General features: G+C 43.0%; 1 protein-coding gene across 4 annotated transcripts in view; it reads right to left on the bottom strand.

The window, feature by feature from the left end:
• The window catches only part of SIN3A (SIN3 transcription regulator family member A), a 52715-nt gene that overhangs the window by 12646 nt on the left and 16351 nt on the right, over positions 1-23718 (bottom strand). For all 4 annotated transcript variants that reach the window (XM_060282590.1, XM_035137579.2, XM_035137581.2 and 1 more), the window contains exons 2-13: positions 14031-14252; positions 13339-13515; positions 10601-10707; positions 8313-8607; positions 7532-7780; positions 6731-6883; positions 6109-6267; positions 4999-5082; positions 4184-4302; positions 3547-3757; positions 1773-1889; positions 833-1071 (exon numbers count right to left, since the gene is read on the bottom strand). In XM_060282590.1, coding sequence (XP_060138573.1) covers positions 833-1071; positions 1773-1889; positions 3547-3757; positions 4184-4302; positions 4999-5082; positions 6109-6267; positions 6731-6883; positions 7532-7780; positions 8313-8607; positions 10601-10707; positions 13339-13515; positions 14031-14219 — 2099 coding nt within the window. In that variant the 5' untranslated portion in view covers positions 14220-14252. The remainder of the gene's footprint in view (positions 1-832; positions 1072-1772; positions 1890-3546; positions 3758-4183; positions 4303-4998; positions 5083-6108; positions 6268-6730; positions 6884-7531; positions 7781-8312; positions 8608-10600; positions 10708-13338; positions 13516-14030; positions 14253-23718) is intronic.

The raw sequence follows: 23718 nt of genomic DNA, 5'->3' as shown, positions 1-23718 counted from the left end.
GTATGACTGTATTTCTTTACAGATTGTGACCAGGTTACCTTGCAAGGACTGCTCTTCTCCATGTATCTACCCAGCTAGAGATCTTTGTACGTGACCCTCAACTATGAACTCCTGTCAACATGACAGATGGCCTTTTCCTTGCCTACCTTTGGAGAAGCTGACCTGGTGCCTTCTTTGGCATTTATTGTATTGATCAAGTCTTTGTCTGTTGTGGGATCTGAGGCTGTGCCTATATAAGTAAGAGCTGTTTGAAATTGGAATGGTCTCAACTGGGAGGCTGTGGACTCTCTTTCCTTGGAAGTTTTTTAGCAGAGGATGGATGGTCATCTGCCATGATGCTTTAGCTGGGATTCCTGCACTGCAGGGGGTTCAAACTCTAAGGTTCTATGATTCTGTAATTCTATAGATAATACACACGCTCGCTTAATGGATATGTATTTTTATATTGCCTTTTAAATTACAGGCAGCCTCCCATTTACACGTGTTCAATATGTGTGCAACCTTATGTTCGTGCATTGTGCCAAACACAGAAGTGACCCTGAAACATCATAAAGATGTCACTGAAACATCACTAAAAAGGTGGAACGGGGGCGGGGGGTTGCAGGCTTTTTCAATGGTATTCAATTATATACAATTTAACTGGCACTTGTGGTGCCTTGGAATGTAACTCCCACGTAAACAAGGGTCTACCTGAAATTGCTTTTTAAATTGTGCAATTCGCACACTGAGAACCTTGTTAAATGACAGGATGAAAAGCCACCCAAAAAAGCAGCACTTGGGGAAAGTGAAAAAGCAGTGGGGTGAGGGTGCTCCACCTGCATTTCCCAGTTACCTTTTCAACACAATAGGGACTGCAATGGCTGGGTTCTTCCTAAGCCCATCAATGATGTCAGCTGCCTTGTCAGCATATATCCTCTGCAATGCCTTGCGATGAATAACTTCTGAGGAGCCGCCCAAAGTGTTGTCCAGACGGAATTTGGCCTGCTCCTCAGCTGATAAGCGTGAGAGTTTCTTCTGTATCGTCTCTAGGACTCTGATGGTCGCTAGGTTGGTCTCCAAGACAACATCCAGCTGAAATGGAGAGCATGCATCAGCCTTGGCTTATAGCAATAAGAAAATGACATAAAAAAATAAACAAATTCTGGCATGTGTGGGAATGGGGTTCTTACATATAGTACAAAAAGCTTTTCAACACTCTGTAAGATGGTGGAAACTGAGTTGAAAAGCAGAGCAATATATCCAAACAAAACTCTTATTCACATCCGATAGGCTTTAAATCTAATTTTTTGGTGGGTGGAGCGTGCTATTGTAATAGGCAATTTAATTTCTATGTGAAGCAAAACATCAAACCTATGAGTCTGCAGCTACTCACTTTCAGGAGATGCACATGGCAGCAAGCAAAGTTTTGACTAGTATTATATCTGGGAGGGTAAGATAGGAAGACCACCATGATAATACTATTGTGCATTTATACAGTGCTGAGTGCTCAAAACACCTCACATACACAACCACAGTCAATCCTTACAACAACCTTGCAAGGCATGCTGGTATTATTACCCCATGTTACAGAAGCAGAGGTGAGTTTTTAGGCTCCTACTCTGTTTGTTGTGGGAGCAAGGTTCAAATTGGTGGCTTTCCTTCTCACAACCCACACTCTTGGTTAGTGCTTTACACCAAAGCTATCAAGAGCTATTCATTCATCAAAGCAGATCTTAAGTCAACCTAACATAGTATCCTAAGCTTCCCATGACATTAAGCTCTGATACAGCTACCTCAAATCGTTCATCCTCACACCGGTAGATGTGCTCTTCATATTGAGTCTTCTTGGAGCTCACAAACGTAGAATCTTCAGACCAGGATGGAAAAGAGACCCAGGTGTCATTCAAAACCTTAGGAGGAGAGAGAAGCATCTCATTTAAGAGTAGCCAGATACCAACAATTCTAGCTCCTACATAAAGTAAATTCTTACAGATTTTTGGGAACTGTCATAGATGTACAAGAAAGGGCGGCAACAAAAGATTTTCTGAATTTTTGATCCATTGGTCAGTTGTAAGATTAAAAGTACTAGAAACCATCATGCTTTGAGGAAAACTGAATAGAAGCGCTTGAGCTCCACCTGCAGGACCACAGTAACAGTCATTTCTATTAGAAATTCCTTCCAGTAGCACCTTAGAGACCAACTAAGTTTGTCATTGGTTATGAGCTTTTGTGTGCATGCACACTTCTTCAGATACCTAACATTATAATGTGCCTTGGATTTTAAGAAGATTAGACTTTGCAATCCACACATAAAATCACATGACAGTACCTCAGAGTGGCTCTACACTTTATGAGGTGAGCACAGTTGCTTGGGACGTATTGGCACTGACACTGGTGTTTCACAGAGTAAATATGCACAGGCCTTTAAACCCAAGTATGCCCACGCCTGCACTTTATGCACATTCTGTAGAAACCACTCAAGTAACACCAGTAGACACACAACAATAAAATAAGCTTTATTGTACTTGCCAAAGGCCATGACAAAATCATACCAACACTGTCAGGAAAAAGAAGCATCTATATAACTAGCAGAGCCACTGCCTGAACCAAGATAATAAAATGCAGGTGCTCATGTAGAATGGAGACGTCACACAGCTTGCGAGTTTCCTATTAGGCCTCTGAGTCTCCCTTACAGTTTACTGCAATTTTGTCCAGGTTTTTCTTCCTGATCTTTCTTGCCACCTGCGCAAAGAGTCACTGGAGCATTAGCATCCCTGAGCAGCCATAGACCCCTCTCTGCCAGGGAGAGACAGCTTTCCTGGACGACCAAGGGATTTAGAAAGGGTCTCCTAGGTTCTGAGTATAGTCAAGTGAGTACTGAATGTGCCCCACTTGCAGTTGCCCACAAATACAAAATCTATATGCGGATGGAACCCTATTATAATGCCCATCCAGGACAGCAGAGAGCATTCCTTGGAAACACAGCTCAGCAAAGGCAGATCCTAATGAAGCTGGCCAAAGTTTAGACAGGGAGTTGGCTCTAAAATGCACCATTTTTAAGAGTGGAAACCACTGGGAACTTTTGAGGATTTGATTACTTGAAAATCCCATTCAGATTCTGTCCAGTAACACCAGTCCCTTAGTTGACACTTGTCTATGATCATGATCTCATTTAGCTCGTGGAAATGATAGTAATTCAAGTTACACTGAATGTTTGATTTCCACCAAAGTTAAATGTGGGACCATGTCATTGATACAGAAATAAAAAAGCATAGGGCCAGAATACAAACTTGTTTTACTCCACTGGTCAACTTAAAGGGCTCAGACAAGAAATATACACACAGAAATTAATTTATGCAACTTGAAGAAAGGAGCATACAGTTTAAGTTGCGTAACGTTGACCATATTTGCAGTGCAAATAATTCCTGATTTGGAGGCCTAAAATGAGACACCACATGTTTTTCTTATCTTAAAGCTCTATGTAGATATCAACCCGGAGAAAATAATCTAATGTTTCCTGCTTTCCACTAGCATCCACTTACTTCAATATGAAGAATGTTGCCTTACCTCCTTACACAACGGAGTCCGACCAGTGCACTTGGGCTGCTGGTAGCTCTTCGGCAAGGCTCTGTAGCTAGAGCCAAGTCTCTTACAAGAAGCGTAGTCTATTTCCATTGCTATCCCTTCTGTAGCCCGTTCCTTAGGAAAAGTCTCCATATGTGCAGACTCTTTGTAGCCCAGAAAGTTTTTAAACCAAGTGAACAGCTCTGGGAATTTCCTAAAAAGAGGAGGGGAAATGGGAGAGGAAAGAGAAAAGATTATAGAACTCAATGGTTGCAGGAAGATTATCTAAGTCTTTTGTCTAAATGATTTACACAAAAAAGGACAAACTGCATTGCCGTAAGTTATTCTTGTTTGAAATTGTGGTTTAAGCATTCCACATTTTGCTGTGTGGATTCAGCACCACAACTATGGTTTGCAACCAACTAGAAGCAGAAGCATCTAATCTCTTCACCTTGCAATTGCAGGAAGGAGGAAAGCAGGGGAGGGAGCAAGTGAGCCCAATGTTCACTGCTGCTAATTCCCAACTTTCCAAGTCAAGTTAGCTCAATGCAGCCAGTAAATTCATCTCCTTTGTCAAGCACCCCAATGTACAAACAGCTGGCAATGAATTATGCAGCCAAGTATCATTTATTTCACTTACCCCAAAAATGGAGAAACTAACTGTACAAGCTCAGCTCGGGATATCACCTCCTGATTAAAAATGACCAGGCAACGGAGGAAATTCTCATATGCTTCTGTGCTTCGCAGAGCTTTCCGAACCTTGTGGGAGAAGGAAAAATATGGTTAGCAAATTGTTGAGAAAAATGAATGACAACACCGTCAATACACCATACTCAACATCATCTCTTTGGGATGCTACATGGGAAACAATTCATAAATGGAATAAACACTTATATAAAAAATGTACTGATTTAAGAGCTAATGCTCCAATTTCAACAAGCCTTGAATCCACTTTGGTAGAATATTATTATGCTGTTTAAAAACTGGTTAATCTTAGTACCTGTCAAATGAAAATGTTGTTCAGTTGCATCTGAAATTGTTTTTACACATGAAACTCTTTTTCATAGTTGCAATTGTTTTCATTGCTGAAAATTATAATGCAAAGCCACTTAGCTCACTGCTACTTTTGTACAGAAGGGTACTTTTAGCAAAATTTGCTGGGGTTTTGCAAATTTTAGTCTCTGAAACAGTGGCTTCAAATGGTATCCAAGAATCAGGGATCTCACCTCAGTCAGGAGAGATACACAGCCGGCTGAGGAGTGAAAAGGGGCAGTGATGCAAAAGTTGTGTGAGAGGGTCAGAAGCCCCCCCCCCCCCAATGTTAGATGCAGGTAACATCTGGGAGGCTTAAGGCTGCTTTCCTAATGCACACTGATCTGGGAGTAGGACTCAAATAAAAGTAAGTGCTGTTTGAAAACCAATGGCTGCTTCAGCAGAGGTCATCCAAAGCCTCACCTTGTCAAAGAACAGAGACTCTGTCCCATGTTTTCCAGCTTCTACCACTGAAGAGTCCTTCAAACTGAGCAGCTTTGGTTTCTTCTGCAGAAAGAGAGAATGAGCCACAAAAGAGTTTCAAAAACCAGAGTCAAAAGATAATACTTGGGCTGATGCTTATTGCAAAATATTTTAGTTTTGCTAAGCTGCTGCAGAGAAGCCAGAGAAGTGGAGAATGGTATACATTACTGTTGTTTTGGTAGGGTTAAACAATGGTTACTGAAGGCATATAAAGTAGGCATGTAAGAAAACCAGTGTACTATTAACTCTTCCCTGGGTTTTTATTATCAGCTTGGAAAGGCAAAGCATTAAAATAAGCAACAGTTGATACCGCCCCATATTAAATTCTGAATGGTGAATTACAAACACTGTTTCATTTGCAACACGTTAATTGATCAACAAGAGTTCAACAACCTTGCCTAGAAACACTTATTTGCTGGCATCCCATCCCAGGTCTCAGAAAAGATATTATGCCTGCCTCCTCCTCACCCAGGACCTCAACCTTTTATTGCAGACCTCACACAAGGGCTCCCAGATGCCATGGGACACCTTTACTGGCTGTTCCCTCACTCTCACCAAGGTTAACTCCCTGCTTAAGAGTTTCTTCTCCTAGAGCAGCACAGCCCCTCCATTCCCTTCAGAAGAATTTGCATCCTGAAAGGTTATTGTAATAAATAAATATTAGGAAGACAATGATTCAAAAGGACTGATGGGCTCTGATGAACAAATGATTTTCCAGCTAAAATGAGCCCATTTGTAACTTACGACTAAGCTGTCCCACTGACAGCTCCCTCTGTTCTTGCTTTGGGCTTTATGTAGAAATGCAGCAGACCTTCTGTGACCTTCTTCATGGTCTCCTTCTCCACCCCAATCCTACTGTTTTCAAACATAAATATGTGCATCTACCAACTAATGAAACACCTGCATGCATCTGATCAAGTGGCCTCTAGTCCACAGAGGCTTAGGCCACAATACAGGATTCAAGGGTCACAAGGGACTCTGTTGCTTTCATTGCAACAGACCAATGCAGTATCTGGTATCAGCCTATTGATTAAGATGATCAATGCTCACCTTCACTGGAGGAGTTGTCCCAGTTGTGGCATGCCGCCGGATCTGACAGCCATTCTGATTAGGTCTTTGCTGCTTGCTGTTAAGTTGGGGCTTCTTGACTGTGCCCCCATGGTCATTTCTCACAGACTCCACTTTCTCTGCAGTTGTCTTGCTTAAAAGCTTGTTTAAACAACAATGTACAAACACATTTATTAATTCCAGTGTCCCATACAGGCAAATGTATTTCATTGTAATAACCCAGGCAAAGGCCTCTAGAGCTCAAGGAACTTGATATTAAAATGGACTTGTTAACTGTGTGTGTGTGTGTGTGTGTGTGTGTGTGTGTGTGTGTGTGTGTATGTAGAGAACAGGACTCAGCTCATATCACCCAAAGTATATCCTTTCCATAAAGGAAACTAAGAAATTTGGCTTTTTGCCTGTGATCCTCTAAAAGGGAATCATAAGACAATAGAAACCCAAATTAGGAATTCTTGCTCTGAAGTCCAATCTATTTTATTTATTTAATTATTATAATAATTAATAATTAATCCATATCCCTGTGCCATAAGGAGTAAGCAGAACAGGATAAGCAATGCTCTCCTTCAAGGTACCCTGTAAGTAACAACACTAGGAGTCAACTTACCACAGAGCTGTTTGCATCTGGCAGGAACTGCCCAAACTCTGAGAGCAGATCTTCCTGGTTCTTGAAAAGACGGGCCACCTGGGCATAGACCTCCTGCTCAGTCAGTGCCGGTGTGTAGTTGCCTCCTGCTTCCTTGGCATTCCGCTGCTCTTTCTGTCATGAGATGGAAGAGAAAGGAAGAGCTCAGAGCAGCTGTTCTAACCAGTTTCGTTCTCCTGGTTCTTTCAAGAAAATCCACAACACCTAGCATGAGAGCTCAGGAGAAGAGCATCAGATGACAAGATAAAAAGGACACTGGAGAAGTTTCCTTCCTGCCCCTGGAAGGATTCCACAGAGGACCAGACACTTGAGAGGCACATCTGGCTGTTCTACAAGTGTTGCCCCCTTTGTATGACTCATCTCTATTAATGATGGCTTTTAAACAACATCTCTGGAGAAAATTTCCTGCTCTGCAGGCAGGGACTTTCTATTACTATAGCAAGTAGGTTTGAAGCAAAACTGAGCTAGTGTCAACTGGCTGGGGATTTACTACTTGTTATGCTTCACCCAGTCAGGGCTTTTTTAAGGCAGAACTTGCCGGAACTGAGTTCTGGTACCTCTCAGGTGGGCGCCATTGCCATTGTAAGAGAACAAGGGAGGTGTTCAGGGTGAGTTCCAGTACCTCTTTTTCTAGAAAAATAGCACTGCACCCAGTAATCATCTTTTCCTTTTTTGCTTGATAAGCCCCTCTTTTCTTCTATATAAAAGTGAATATTGAACAGAAAGAAGGTGTCATGAAGACCTGTGCAGTTGCCCACTCACCTGATAGGTATGGAGGATCTCCAAGAAAGCCTTGTAAATGTCTGGCTGTCCCTGGAAACGATTCTTGATCTTATTGACGTAGTTGATGGCATGATTAAACTCAACCGGCTGGTTATTCTGGAGGGATGGTGTGGATCCAAGAGAGATTGTCACAGGTGCATGGGGCTGGACTGGTGGAGAGCGAGGTGATGCATAGGGGATTGGGGGAGTCTGCTGGCTGGTTGGTGTATGTGTCTGTAGCTGGGATGGCTGGGAAAGAAAAGCAGACACTGGGTTACACTGGTTCCTGAACAGCCATGTATTGAGTGAGCCCTTAGTGAGCCCTCCAGAGTGCTGCTTGACTATGCTCAAAGCAAAACTTCTTATTACCTCAGGATGATACAGACCTTGCCCAGAATAATCATGCAGCAATATAGAGATGAAGGGAACCAGAAGCTCATCTACTTCAACTCCTTTCCCAAAGGCAGTGCTATTCCCTTGTGAATCCACCTAGCTAGATCATTTACACAACACCAACTATGGGATGCCAACAAAGCAGAGCTGCGGAAGCTTGGTTGGCTCAGAATTTCTTGTGCCTGAAGAGCGAAATTCCAAACAGATATTGTGCTCATGTGCAGTTAGGCTTGCACAGAATGTGTTGGTGGATTGTGCCCCATAGGTCAGCTATCTGTCTCTGACTCTCCACTTTGGCACTTTGTCCCTTGAGAGGGCCTTCTCTGTCCAGAAACCACAGGTGTCCCTACTTCTAAGCTAGAAACTCCCCGTTTCATCTTGCGGTTACCTTGCTGATCTTGGCAGGTGTCGGCTGTGGCGCTGGCTGTGCTGGGGCTGGGGCAGATTGTGCTGATGGCTGAGACTGATGCTGATGCTGGGGCTGGGGCTGGGGCTGGGGCTGAGGCTGGAGGCCGTGGGTCGGGATCTGATGAACCTGCCCTGGTGTCGTTACATTCACCATGTCATTAGTCTGCACTTCAATTTTGTAGCCAGGAGGCAAGAAAGTGTTGAAACCCATGATCAAATCAGGGTGGCCTTTGAACAGCTGAGACACCCGGCTAATCACTCCTGGAGTATCAATGCTGTGAAATGAAAAGACAAGGGGGAAGAGAGAGATCAGGTCTCCTCTGTGGATTTGACACATTTCAGACATGCATAGCACTACATTTAGAGAATGTTGTTAACACACAACCCCCATTATGGCTACTAGCAGAAAATAAGGCAGGCAAGCTGCCAACTAACATACTGCTTGGGAAAATAAATGTGCCCCAAATCTTGAACAAGCACCTCTTTCCATGCCAACCTGCCCACGCCTGAAGAACTTCTGGAATGGTTCTGCTTCAAGTACCCTCTTTAGCAGAAATACCTATGGTGGCACCTCAATTGTGGAATGCCCATCAGGAGGCCCACCTGGCATGACATCACAAGCTGTCAGAGCCTGATGAAGACCGTCCTATTTGTCCAGGCATTTAGACTGTAGATGGGTTTTGGAACTGTTTGTTCTGTTTTTAGTTTTTTAAGAATTTATTTTTAATGCTTATTCACTGGTTACAAATTCACACTTACTATATATACTTGAGTATAAGCCTACTTTTTCAGCACCAAAAATGTGCTGCTCTGTGCACGGCAGTAGGGAGGGAGAAATGGCAAGGAAGGGATCCTTCCTCGCCACTTCTCCCCCCCCCCACCCTGCCGCCAACAGCTGGGAAAGGCATAGGATGGTATTTATTTTTATTTTTGAAATTTACCAGTAGCTGCTGCATTTCCCACCCTCGGCTTATACTCGAGTCAATAAGTTTTTCCAGTTCTTTTGAGGTAAAATTAGATGGCTCGGCTTATATTCGGGTCGGCTTATACTCGAGTATATACAGGGTATTTGTTTTATGAACTGATTTTATTCACACTTTGGAATTTTTTAATGAAAGGCAGATAATAAATATTTAATATAAATAAAGAAAATATATAGGCATGGGCATTTCACAATAAGCAAAAAGCTGTGACAGGACAAGTTTGTCTGATAATCTATTGCTAAAACTCAAGATTCTAAATCTAATGGGGGAGGGGGTGAGAAAGAAGAGTTCTCAGGGATTGTGTTTTCTTTTTCTGTCCCCGAAAAGCACCTACTTCTTTCCCCTTCCCCCAAGAAACAATCTTTATACAAGTATCAAATATGCAATGACAGGTTAAGTGGCTGTTGGTAGTATTTATCATTTCCTTTTCATTTTGATACTTTGGCAACTCCTGTTTGCTTTATTTTTCTTTGGATATATTAAAAAAAATCTAATAAAAATTCATTTTTTTCTTTTTTAAGTGCAACAGCAGAAAGTAAAATCTGCATCATGGACTTCTTAATTTTGTTACATGCATTTCTTCCACAGTGGAAGTTGATGAGACAGGTTTCAAGTGAGTCTTCAAAACCAAAAAAGGCAGCTGCAGAAGTGGATATGGTTCCCAATGCGTTTCAAATATTTTTAAATTTTATTTTTTTCATTCAGGATATGATTTATGCTTAAATCTCCTTACAGCAAATTTTCTGACTCAGCACACCTGAGCACATCCTAATTTGTCTGAGTACTTTGCATTTAAGAAGCATAAAAACCCCTCCCTTAAAGAGGAGTTTTCTCAAAATACATTGAGAACCATATCTAGTGATGCAGCCACCTTTTCACATTTTACTTGTGTTTTCCTATGGCTGCTATTGATTCTCTTCCTATGTATTCAGACATCCTCCTATCAAGGCACTAAGCATGCTCAGGCCCTACCAGTTTCAGTAACTTTGCCATATCAAGCCCATCTAGGCTATGCTTTGGACCTTGGATAAGGCATACTTAAGAGCAAACTTTGCTTTTTTTAAGGCCCACTATAGATGGGGGTGTTAGTCATGAGGGGTTTTAATCAGATCAGAGGCTAAAAAAGGAAGTTGGGCTATGAGAAGAATTATGAAAAAAAGCACAAGAAAAAAACAGCAGGCAAGATAGGACTATGGTGAATTTAGGGCAGACAAAAACCTTACTAGTGAAACACTACATGGCCCAAAGAAGCATCTGTTAAATAAAGCACACGGCAGGTTCACACCTTTGAGATTTAAACTCCTTCATGATGTCCAAGAAGTCGTTGTAGACTTGAGGCTGGCTGCCAAATTGCAGCTTCACTTGGTCAAGGTAGGAGAGGGCATCTTCCACCTAGGACCAAAAGAAGCAAGTTAGGAACATGTCTTTCTGTCACCATTTTATCTCCATTCTTGCACATGCACACAAAATGCAACCCCTGAGATACAAAGAAGCAGTTAAGCCAAACTTATTCTTCCACCAGAAAGCAATTCTGCACTGTGTATAGCTCTCTCTTCTGTGAAGCCCAGCCATACATAAGAGATATAAAGGCCTGGGGAAAAACTGGGGAACTGGGCAGAGTGGAGGAGAATAGTCTGCCCCTCACTTCTACCATTTTGGGGGGGGGGGGCTTTCTGGAGCTTCACATCTCTTGTCATGCAACACAACAGTCCTCTCAAGAAGTCAACAGTGCTAGGCAAAGCTCCAAGGAAGGGCACAGTAAGGGACTTGACACTACTTTCTTGTTTTACATTGTGATGGGTGTGTCCCGTTTGTGAAGTGCATTTTGCTGCTGCTTTCTGGGAAATTTACACATTACAGTACAAAGGATTGGATAAGAGCGCCTGTTTCCACAGACCCAGAACAGTGGTGGATCCAGGGCTTCCAAGCAGGCTTTTAAAATAAATGTCTAGTGGACAAGCCTGAAATTGCAAACCCTTCATAAGCAGGGTGCTGTGCAGAAAAACAATATACTGTACCACAGCCACTCTTCAGGCTGGTTATTTAAGCAATATTTCAGCCTGACTGAAAACCTGTTTTTTTAAGGTTTTTCTTTTTCCTGCAACAGCTGGGCTATGCATGTGCTCTTTCCTCAGACTTATAGTTGGCTACATAACAGTTTTCCTGAGTTCAATAATGGAAACTTTTGTTCACTGCTTTGTTCGACAACCAAGACACAATTGATGGTTGGCAAATTCCTTTTAAAAAATGGAGAAACGTGCCTCAGGGCTCCCCCTCTCCCCCCCCCCCCCCGGGCATTTCTTGGCCCCAGGCAAGAGCTATACCAGAGATACTTTCACAAAGTAATACTCACTGCGCCCGACAGTGGCAACAGCACATGCCGCAGCAGAAAACAAGTACAGGACAAAGAAACACCCCCCAAAAGTAGATACTTACATACATATAAGAAATGGGATGTATGTAAAGTCAGCCTTACTCAGAGTAAAAGTTAAGGAAAAGGACTGTCTAAGTTCATTAATTTCAGAGGGATTACTCTGAGTAGGGCTAGTATTGAACACAGCATAACAAAACAACCTATAGAAGAGATGATCAGAGGCTATCAGAGTTCGCACATCCCCTCGTCAGGGACACTCCCTCCTTAGCCAAAGAAGACAACCACGAAGCTCCCTGGGAGACCTTGGGCCCAACACCATCCCCTAACCTAACCTACCTCACAGGGTTGTTGTGAGGGTGAAATAGGAAGGCGGAAAACCATGTACACCACATTGAGCTTGTTGAAAGAAAAAGGTGGTATACAAATGCAATAATATGTCCAGGTGAAAAGGCAAGAAATCAAAACGTCTCAGGCCTGCACAAAATTTTAGTGGGACAGCAAGTGGCTTTAACCAAAAGATTGGAAACCTGTGCCCATCCAATTGTTTCTGACATACAACTCCCATTATGCCTGACCACTGGTGTGGTGACTGAGGATGTGAAGCGGAGTCAAATAACAACTGGCGGGGGGGTCACAGGCCCCCCATCACTGACCTAAATGCTGTTTGACTTCTGCCTCCCCCTGCTGTTGCTGACCTTTATGTAGGGGTGGCAGTGGGAAAGAAACCTTTTAACAGCCAAGATATTAGATCCAGGCAGTTATGATAAACAGCAACGTAAGAAGAAGAAGAAGAAGAGAGAAAAACATAACAGTGCAGTTGAAGTTCTTCAGTGTTACTAAACTCTTGATAAAACAGGGTATGTATCTTATTTCTGCTATTCCTCAATGTGCACCACTATAGCTTATCCCAGGCATCCCCAAACTTCGGCCCTCCAGATGTTTTGGACTACAATCCCCATCATCCCTGACCACTGGTCCTGTTAGCTAGGGATCATGGGAGTTGTAGCCCAAAACATCTGGAGGGCTGCAGTTTGGGGATGCCTGGCTTATCTGGTCAGGTTTGCAGCAAGGCACAAAACCAAACTTGACTAGTTATTCCAAGACCTGCTAGCAAAGACTCATACAAAAATGCATACCATCCCCTAGGTAAAACCAGGGTTCTCCCACTTCATGGGTAGGCAACCTAAGGCCTTCCTTGGGCCCAGATCTGGCCCAATCGCCTTCTAAATCCGGCCCACAGATGGTCCAGGAATCAGCGTGTTTTTACATGAGTAGAATGTGCCCTTTTATCTAAAATGCATCTCTGGGTTATTTGTGGGGCATAGGAATTCGTTCATTTATTATTATTTTTTCAAAATATAGTCCGGCCCCCACAAGGTCTGAGGGACAGTGGACCAGCCCCCTGCTGAAAAAGTTTGCTGACCCCGACCTAAAAGTTCTAAAAGCCGACAGCCATACAACACATTATTTTATATATTTATTCAATTTGTTAATCACTTTATCTTGCCCACGGCAACCCAAAGCAACTTGCAACCAAGTAAGTGGATATCCACTTGAGCTAACAGCGTAACTTTCTCATTTCCCCAAGCAGTCTGTGCTTCTCTGAAGAAATTTTAAATGAAACCAAGTCAATCTACCTCAGACCTTACCTTCAGCCTCTGGAACTGTTGCTGCCCCTGCACTGGTGCTGCAGGGGGAGTTGGGTGAGCATGACTCTGCACCACTTGGCTGCCATGAGGCTGGGGTGGGTTGGGATGGTGATGCCCACTATGGGCAGTTGCAAGAGGGGGCCCATGACTGCTGGAGCTCTGTGGCACAGTAGACACCTGGGAAGGAGAGAATAAAGACAAGCCACTAAGGGTAAGCCTTAGGCCAGCACGGGCATGCTCTGGGGGTCACCTGGGAATGATGACTCCAAATAACTTCCATCAACAACACCTGCGGTGAAAAATGAACTCATCTGCTGAAGCATCCTTGGTTGTCCAGCCTAGAGCTTGGCTTTCAAGTGCTCCTTTGAGAAAGCGAAGCCTGGCCTTGTGCCCACAGAGTCCCCACAGTTGGGCACAGGAAGAGCATGGCTAGAACCCTGTCACCTATTTAAACTGATACACTCATCCCCATTACTGACAGCACCAGCTTGATCATGAGATTTACTTCCAAACGAACATGCTGAGGATTGCACTGTTAAATGATGGGCCTCAAGACTGAATCTACTTCCAAGCACAAGGAGGTTTGAGTCTCATACACCCGGGGGGGGGGAGGGAGGGAGAGAGAGAGGGAGGGAGAGAGAGGGAGAGAGAAAGCATGCTCTTTATTGTTATGCTATTGACAGCAATTCTACCTGGTAGCTGGGTGTTACAGAGTACTGTATCCCAGTAGCCGACTGCATGGTCTCTGAAACAGATTCATATACAGGAGGTGCTGGAGCAAGAACACGATGCTGGTGCTGGAATGGTTCTGTGTTGCTGGCGATACGTCTCTGCTGTGACGCGTACACAGGTGACTCCTGTTCATCCAAACGCCGCTTCATTCTGAATTCATGCTCAGGAAAGCACTACAAAACCTGTTAGAAAAAGGAATGGACAAATAGAAGCAACGAATTGTCAACCTTAACAGTAAAAATTGTATTTCAAAATCAAGGAGACAAAGCAGATCCTAACCTCCCCCCACCCCGAAGAAAGACCAGTTTCAATCCAAGCTGAGTAGGCAAAGTTTTTCTGAATGGCCTTTGGCAGATCACTCTTTTAGCCTAACCTACTTCTCAGGTTAACCTGGTTTTTTAAAGCTTCCTAAAATGGGAACTCCAGAGCATCCTTAAGTACTTTTGTTTGCAAATATTAATCTACTTCACAAGGGTTGTCTGCTGTGTTAGAAACTGAGATATAAAAGCTAGGAGCCATAGCAAAACAGATCATACAGAGAGCACAGTGGGACTGAAATTTAGGCATGTGTGGGACAATAACAACCAGTGAATTTCATGGCTGAGTGAGGATTTGAACTCTGGTCTCCCAGGTCCTACAGACACACTACGGTAACCACGACACCACATTGGCTTTCATTGGGGTGAGCCTCTTACTATCAGTTTGCAAAGTCACAGCTTCTGCGATAGGTGGAGCTGCCAGTGAGGGACACTGCCTCTCTGTCCATTCATGCCCACATAGAATAGAATAGAATAGAATAGAATAGAATAGAATAGAATAATTTATTATTGGCCATGTACATTTTCCAACATACTTGGAATTTGTTTCGGCTACATTGCAATGTAAACATACACACTCACAAAAAAATAAGCAAAGAAACCCATCCATAATTTACCTCCCCTTCAGCTACACATCTACAAATTTAACAATTTAATGGCACAAGGGAAAAAACTGTTCCTGTGTCTGGCCGATTTTGTATATGAAGACCTGTAGTGACATCCAGATGGGAGTAAATCTAACAGATTTACAGGATGTAAAGGATGTGCTGCAATTCTCTCTGCTCTCTTCTTAACTCTGGTAGCCTAGATTGTCTCTCTTGAAGGCAAGCTAGCACCAATTACCCTTTCTGCAATTCTTACAGCTCGTTGGAGCCTTTTCTTGTCTGTCTTGGAGGCTGTACCATACCAAGCAGTAACAGAATTACAGAGAACAGTTTCAATGATGCTTCTGTAAAATTGGATCAACACTTCCTGGGACAATTTAAATTTCCTTAGTTGACGCAGGAATACAACCTCTGGTGGACCTTTTTAATAATACTATTGATGTTGCTTGACTAATTTAACTTTTGAGAAATTATAGAGCCCAGGAACTTAAACTACTACTACAACCATGTTACCAAGGATGGAAATTGGCAGCAGGACAGAAGAGTGCCTTCTAAGATCAATTACCATTTCAACTGTCTTTTGGGCATTTAGTACCAAATTATTTCTGGTGCACCACAAAACAAGACGGTCTACTTCCCACCTATTTGCAGATTCATCCTCCTCCTGGATAAGCCCAATAACTGTTGTGTCATCAGCAAATTTCAAGATCTTAACTGATGGATCAGTCGAGGTACAGTCATTTGTGTATAGAGAGAAAAGCAGTGGGGAAAGGACACACCCCTGGAGAGCACCTGTATTGATGGTATTGTTGCTCGATATAATTTTCCCCAACCTCACCTGCTGCCTCCTGTCCGTTAAAAAGATGTATATCCATTGGCAAACATTAAGATGAAGTAATTTGGAAAACAATTTAGATGAGGCAATAGTATTAAAAGCTGAGCTAAAGTCCACAAACAGAACTCGCACATAGGTCCGCAAGGAATCCAAGTGTTGCAGGATGTAGTGCAATGCCATGTTGATTGGGTCATCTACTGACCTATTAGCTTGATAAGCAAATTGCAGGATCCAGTAAGGGATCAGTAATGTCTTTCAAGTAGGCCAGCACTAGTCTCTCAAATACTTTCATTACCACAGATGTTAAAGCAACCAGTCTATTATCGTTCATCACACTGATGGAAGGTTTCTTAGGTACAGGAATGATGACAGAATGTTTAAAGCATGAAGGGACTCTACACAACTCCAAAGAATGATTAAATATATGTGTGAGAATCAGAGCCAATTGTGCTGCACACACTTTCAAGCAAAGAGGAGTCACACCGTCTGCACCTGGAGCTTTTCTGGCCTTCTGTTTCTGTAAAAGGCTCCATACATCTTTTTCCCAGATTACCAGCGGGGTGGTTTCAGAACAGGTTGAGGTGGTTATTGATACCTCTGGATCCAGCCGAATGGCACTAGTTGATAATGCTTGACTTTCGAACCTGCTATAAAACTGATTCAGGTCATTTGCCAATTTTTGACTCTCTGGAGCAGAAGAAGATTTTCTCTTATATCCAGTAATATTCTGTAAATTCTTCCAAAGAATAGCCAAGTATCTGTTTGAGAATTGAGTCTGCAGTTTTTCACCAAAAATTCGCTTTGCCACTTTAATTTCCTTGGTCAGTGCATTCCTAGCTTGGTTGTACAAAATTCGATCTCCTTTCCTATGAGCCTCCTCTTTAGCATATCGGAGTTGCTTTAGTTTTCCTGTAAACCAGGGTTTATTTATTATTATTATTTATTGTTATGTGCACGGTTTTAGAGGCACGCATAATGCTTCACAGAAACTAATATATGATGTCACAGTGTCTATAAATTCATCCAGGTTATTTGAGGCTATTTCAAAGGTGCTCCAATCAGTGCAATCAAAGCAGGCCTGAGGCTTAAGTCCACCTTTTCACTGTTCTAAGCCCAGGTTTCACAGCCTTTAGTCTTTTCTTATAAGTTGGAATGAGAAAAACCATACAGTGATCAGACGAACCCAGGGCTGCGCGAGAAACCGACCAGTAAGCCCTTGGAATTGTAGTATAACAGTGATCCAATTTATTCTTTTTCCTGGTGGGACAATTTACATATTGTTTATATCTGGGCAGTTCATGAGATAAGTTTGCTTTATTAAAATCTCCTAGTACAATAAGTAGGGAATCTGGGTATTTCCTTTCCATACTAATAATCCTGTCTGCCAAATCTGCCAAGGCTCGACTAGTACAGGCTTGAGGTGGAATATAAACCCTGGCCAAAATTACTGAGGAAAACTCCCGTGGAGAGTAAAATGGTTTACAGTTGATAAACAGGGCCTCCAACTCCTCACTACAGGTTTTCTCCAGCTCGTATTTACATAAAAACACACTCCTCCACCCCTCATTTTTCCAGATGATTCTAACACCCGGTCTGCCCTAAAAACTTAAAATCCTGAAAGTTCAATTGCATTGTCCATAACAGACTCATTAAGCCAAGTTTCCATAAAGCAAATAGCAGCACAGTTTGAAAAATCAAGATTTACTTGATTAATAAGATGCAGTTCATCCATTTTGTTGGCAAGTGAGCGAAGATTTGAGAGGTGAATAGAAACATAACATGATTATTTACAAGGTTCTAATGTTTTTATTTCTGTAAAGGAAAGCACTTCCCTGTAAATGGTACGGGACCACTCCCACAATTATTTAAAAAGGAGGGTGATACCGCACCATTTCTATTAAAAAAATTCCAGCATCATGATATCCTATAATGTGGTAGTTGTGGGTAACCAGGATTGTACACAGTATTTCAAGTGCAGCTGCACCACAGGCTTGTATAAGGCCATTGTGATATTTCCAGTTCTATTTCCAATCCTTTCCCTTGTTGTTGTTTAGTCCTTTAGTCGTGTCCGACTCTTCGTGACCCCATGGACCATAGCACGCCAGGCACTCCTGTCTTGCACTGCCTCCCGCAGTTTGGTCAGACTCATGTTGGTAGCTTTGAGAACACTGTCCAACCATCTCGTCCTCTGTCGTCCCCTTCTCCTTTCCCTAATGATCCCTAAAATATAATTCCCCATTTTTACCGCTGCCACAACCTGGGTCAACATCTTCATTGGGCCCTATGACCCTATAATGGTAAGACACCACCAGCTCAGCCCTCAATAGCATACAGTGGTGCCTCGACTTACGAATTTAATCCGTTCCAAAGGCACCTTCGTAGTCGAAAAATTCGTAAGTCGAAAAACGCCATTGGAAACGCGATTTCCCATAGGAATGCATTGGAAATGGAAAAATTCGTAAGTCAAAGCAACCCTATCTAAAAATTCGTAAGTCTAAAAATGCCTATTTAAAACCGCCACGGTTTTTTTCCGGATGTGGAGACATTCGTAAGCGCGCAGCCATTACCCCCATTCGTAAGTTGAAAAATTTGGTTGTTGAGTTGTTCGTAAGTCCAGGTACCACTGTATATGTAATGTTAGGATATGTTGCCCCTGCGTGCATCCCCTTACACTTATTAACACTGCATCAGATATATCATTTTAATACTCATTCACCCAGTTTGGAGAGATCCCTTTGGAGCAATTTACAGACTGTTTTTGTTAAAAACTACCCTGAACAACTTGGTGTCATCAGCACACTTTGCTAACTCATCTCCAGGAAGGAACAGAAAGGCATTCTGCCTCGTGCTGCAGACGTGCGTTCAAAAAGCAGGTAACACATATCCAGTAAATCTCACCCACGATCACAAATAGGCAGGACCAGAACCAAGAACAAGACAAAAATGGTTTTCATATCTATTTCAAGATATAAGAATATTTATTCTACTTAGACTCAGCGTTCGAAATTAGCCAGGCACTGGTTACATTTTGCGACCGACACCCGGCCGACAATGAGACAGTGGAATGTCCAGGTGCCATTGTTTGGTGCCTAACATCTCCACCTGACTGGTGTAGCTGCAATGCCATGCCAGTCAGTTGGTCTTCGGGGCAGCAGCACACCAAAAGATACGACTCTTTTGCTGCTGCACTGCTCCACAAATCACCTGGTCCGCTGGGTAACACAGCACCAGAAGTGCTGCACAAGCCAAGTGATTTCCCACAGCCAGCCAGCCACTCCAGCTCGCTGGGCTTCAGCAGCTCCCCAGAGGCCACCTGGGTTCAGTTTTGTTGGGGCCAAGGCAGTGACTTTCAAGTCCTGTAAGTAGAGGGCTGCTCCTGGTGGTGACAGGCAACAAGCGGGATGCAGACGGTTGCAGCAAGAGGCTGCAGACACCCAACACTGCACTGCTGGGGATGCTGCTAAGGAGCCTTTGGGGGCTGTTGCCTAGAGCCCCACCAGTGCTGCAAATGCAGAGCTAGCTGCTCGTTTGGCTGCTCCAACTTCTTAAGCAGCTCCTGCAGCTTCCACACATTGGTGTCGGTGCAGTGCTACCGCAGCTCCAAACAACCCTGTAACCCTCTTGCCCCACAAGGCAGCACCTGGAGTGCTCCAGTTGCCGCCTCCTCCTCCTATTCTCCCTCTGTCAGGTGAAGCTTCCCCCCTCCATCCCCTTATTCCCCTTCCCCAACACCACCTTCCTTAGGCCAGCTCTGCTCTCCCCACCCCCATGCTCAATATGCATTCCTAGAAAAAAAAATGATGCAGCAGAATCCAAATAAAGGGGGCAAACAATCCAAGCAAGCCAGCAAAAATATTATTATGGGAAGAAATTAAAGGCAAAGCAATAAAAGAGGCACTGCTTTACTGCTAGAGTCATTTCACTTCTGAGAAGCAAGATCACCATTAGAAACTCCTGAAATAATCAGACAGCACAGGAATCAGCAGCAGAAGCCCCACAATAAAAACCAGTCCTTTTTTCTGTCAAGGGTAGGCAGTACAAGCACCTTTCCCCCCTAGAAAAAAGGCACTGGTTAAAAGGGTGGCACTTGCTGTAACAGCTTCATTGCACCTTTTTTCTAAGGCCCTGAGTAAAACCCATTTATCTGCCCATAACTTGCAAGCCTCACAGAAAGACTGAAAGGGTGGGGTGAAAATCTGCCAGATCTCCCTTTCTGCGCTGCCCCCCCCCCCAGCAATCCATTTAACTGTGTGAAAGAGGCTTCTTATGCAAATTGTACAACAATGGAAAAGACATCAACAAGCTTCCTGGAAGGGAAGGCATCTCCTGCCCAGCCAGAAGAGTTCTCTGCACCATGTGCAAACCACGTGACTGCAAATCTCAACCTGGCCACAAGGGAGCACTCCTGAGTTACAGAAAGCGACGGACAACTGGTTAATTTGAACACTGGTTGCCTGGGAAAAGGAAAATACCGTATGTCCACAGAACCATTGTAGTCTGCTATCCACATGATGCCCAGCTAGCCATTCTGGCTCTGAAAGGCACAGAGGACCAACTTTTTAAAAAGCTCCCTTACCTGCTAAATGAGATTGTTTCTTCCCGAGGATGACCAGATTATGTGGCTACTTATAAACATCAGTGAGGAATGAATTGTTATCCAGACAAAAACTTTGTAAAGGAAAATGAAGAAAAAGAGGAGAATGTGGCAAATTTAAAAAACAAAACAAAAATAGCCATACAAAGATAAAGGTTAGGGCCAGAGGCCCAACTGGACTGCAGTAGTGGATACTTGGAGCTGTCTCCTAGCTACTTTTTCCAACAATGTGAATGCTGAATGTTGACTGTGACATCCTTTTCACAACAAGAGCAACACTATACAATAGTTCCCTCCAGGGATCTAAATTCTCCCCCTTATCATACCCCAGGTGTCACCTGTGGATCATTTAGGCAGTTTAAGGCAGGCTTGCAGAGAATAATATAGCTTTATTTCAAAGAGCTTCACATGCATTACCTCCTTGATCCAAAATCCTGTAAGGTAGGCAAATGCCAGTCTTCTCACATGGCAGGCACGTCCAACAGGTAGATCGTGATCTACTGGTAGATCACTGGACATCTGTGGTAGATCACCGGCTCCCCCCCCCAACTACCTTGAACCCCCAAAAGCAGTATTTTCTTTCCCAAAAAAGCTCAACAGCTTAGACCTGAACGTCCCAAAATGGGGTAGATCACTGCCATTTTTTTTAACTCTGTGTGTATAGAATCATAGAGTTGGAGGAGACCACAAGGGCCATCCAGTCCAACCCCCTGCCAAGCAGGAAACACCATCAAAGCATTCCTGACAAGCCCTCTTCTTAAAGACCTCCAAAGAAGGAGACTCCACCACACTCCTTGGCAGCAAAATAGATTGCAGTCTCTCGGGAGTTGGTCACCCCTGTCATATGGGATATGTGGGGCTGAGGTGAAGAGAATGTTGGCTTGCCTAAGGCCACCTAGGAGGATTCCACCACATGGGAATGTCCCAGGCTTCCCCATTCAATAACTGTGCTACACTAGCCACTTCAGCTGTACATACACTCAGGTAACAAAGTAGAGATGTTTTTACAAAAGCTGGGTGCTTTTAATTTTTTTTGCCTTAAAGCCACTAATGACAAGTTAAATATGATGGCTTTGCATCTTTTAAGAATTATTTGCAAGGGTGCTCTAAGGCTACTTAATATTTCATGGTATTTAAGAAAGGCAATAAAAAGGTACATTCATGGTTGTGAGCCATTATATCAATGAGTCAACATATCAATTCTGTTGACGGACACTTGAAAGGATTCTTCCCCAAACTGGTGCCGTCTGGATGGTTTCGGCAACAACTCCCACCAGGCCCAGCCAGCACAGAAAGGAAGTGGTGGACATAAAACACAGTGATGCTGTCCATCTTTTAATATCTTGGCTTCTGCAACAAATCTGTCCCCAACAATGATGGGATGTGTCTCATGTGCTGATCCATGCACATTTTAATTTTGAGCAAGGCAGAGCCACAAAAACCAGAGATCCTCTAGTTTGTTTCCTAACCTATGGATGATGATTACGGTAAATAAGTCATCAGACCTATTTTTTAAAAGCTTTCCACAATGGAGATTTCACAGTTTCCATTATTAATTTTCCTCTCAAATATTTATGAACGTTTGTTTTTCTTTCTACACAATCTCCCTAAATAACAAAAATTAGAGACAATAGTCACTCCGTTATGGAATACATTTCTTCTCTTTGATTCTTGTCTATTGGAGTTCTAGTGGAATTGTCTAATCCACTAGAACTTCATTTGATCAAGCTCTGCAGTTCATACAGCTTCCTACTCAAACATAAAGGTAAAGGTAAAGGGACCCCTGGCCATTAGGTCCAGTCGTGACCAACTCTGGGGTCGCGGCGCTCATCTCACGTTATTGGCTGAGGGAGCCGGCGTACAGCTTCTGGGTCATGTGGCCAGCATGACGAACCAGAGCAGCACACAGAAACGCCGTTTACCTTCCCGCTGTAGCGGTACCTATTTATCTACTTGCACTTTGACGTGCTTTCAAACTGCTAGGTTGGCAGTTTGAATATATATATATCAAACATACCGGTATACTGGTCCTATTACCAGTATTACTTCCTGTGCATATCATAATTGTTAAGGAGAAAAAGAATGCCACTATCTGAGCCCTACATAGGGCTACATAGGCTCAGAGAGAGCAAATAGCAAATGCTGACAAAAACACAATCGCCTTCCTCCAGGTGATCTGGTTGTGTTGTACTGGTTTCTGCAAATTTCACTTTAGCCAATTTATCTCTCGTTTACATATACCGTAATCCACTTAAACATTTCAACAATGCAAAGTGGCTTATCTCTGGATAGTGATATGCTTTACATTTTAAAATAAAAGGGTATATCCTCTTTATTTTCCTTTTTCAACAAAAGTGCCATTGAGAATTTGAGCCAATGTAATAGGGGGTTTAAAATTAAAACAAGCTTTTCAGTAGGACAATAACGTCCAAGTAGCCCAAGTAGCCCAGCGTGTGGCTGAGAGTTGAACTACTGTTCCATGAACTGAAGGCTGCCTTTTGTTCACAAAAAGAACTGGGATCCAGTGGCAGTGCATTCTGCATTTTTCACGAATTACCTCTCATGCAGCTCTGGGGAGTCTCCTAACCCTCTGGAGCAGTTTTTCAAGAGGCAAAGGAAGGGATAGAAAAATGCTGCTGTCCCAAAAGCAGAACTCACAGGATTCGTCCACCAGTGGCACCATAATCAGAACCTACACGCCCAACACTAAGAATGCTAAGCTTCACATATGCTACATATTCCTGCTTCTCATTCCAGCAACAGAATGAGAAGCAACAGAAACAACTTTGTCCTTAACTGCATGGTCTAAGCCTCAGGAGACTAAAAGGAAACTATTGACATATATAACCTTCCATTAACTATGAAAATACATACACTTCAGTTGATAGTGTTAATTAGATTTAGGTCACTTAACTATAGGAAATGATGCTCCTATGTATTGTTCCCCAAGACACACTCTCTCTCTCTCTCTCTCTCTCTCTCTCTCTCTCTCTCTCTCTCCTTCTGCATCCATTAGAACACATGCTGATTTGCCCAGAGGTTAGGCAAGGTCAGACAGCTGTTGTTTATAGACACCATTCAGAAGTAGATCCCAAACTTGTAACAGGGATTTGGGAATTGCTTGAAAATGAAAAAAGCAAGCAAGCAGGCAAGCAAACCACCAACTGTGTTTTTTAAAGGAAAAATACAAAATTCTAGTTAAGACAATGAAGAGTAAAATTTCACCCAGAAAATTAAGTACCATAATTTAAAAAATATCAACTTCTAATACTTAAAATGTAGAGACAGAGATAAGGC

The sequence above is a fragment of the Zootoca vivipara genome, chromosome 14 (genome assembly GCF_963506605.1).
Source record: "Zootoca vivipara chromosome 14, rZooViv1.1, whole genome shotgun sequence".
Taxonomy (NCBI): domain Eukaryota; kingdom Metazoa; phylum Chordata; class Lepidosauria; order Squamata; family Lacertidae; genus Zootoca; species Zootoca vivipara.
The sequence above is the reverse complement of the archived record's forward strand: the minus strand, read 5'-3'. Positions and strand labels throughout refer to the sequence as shown.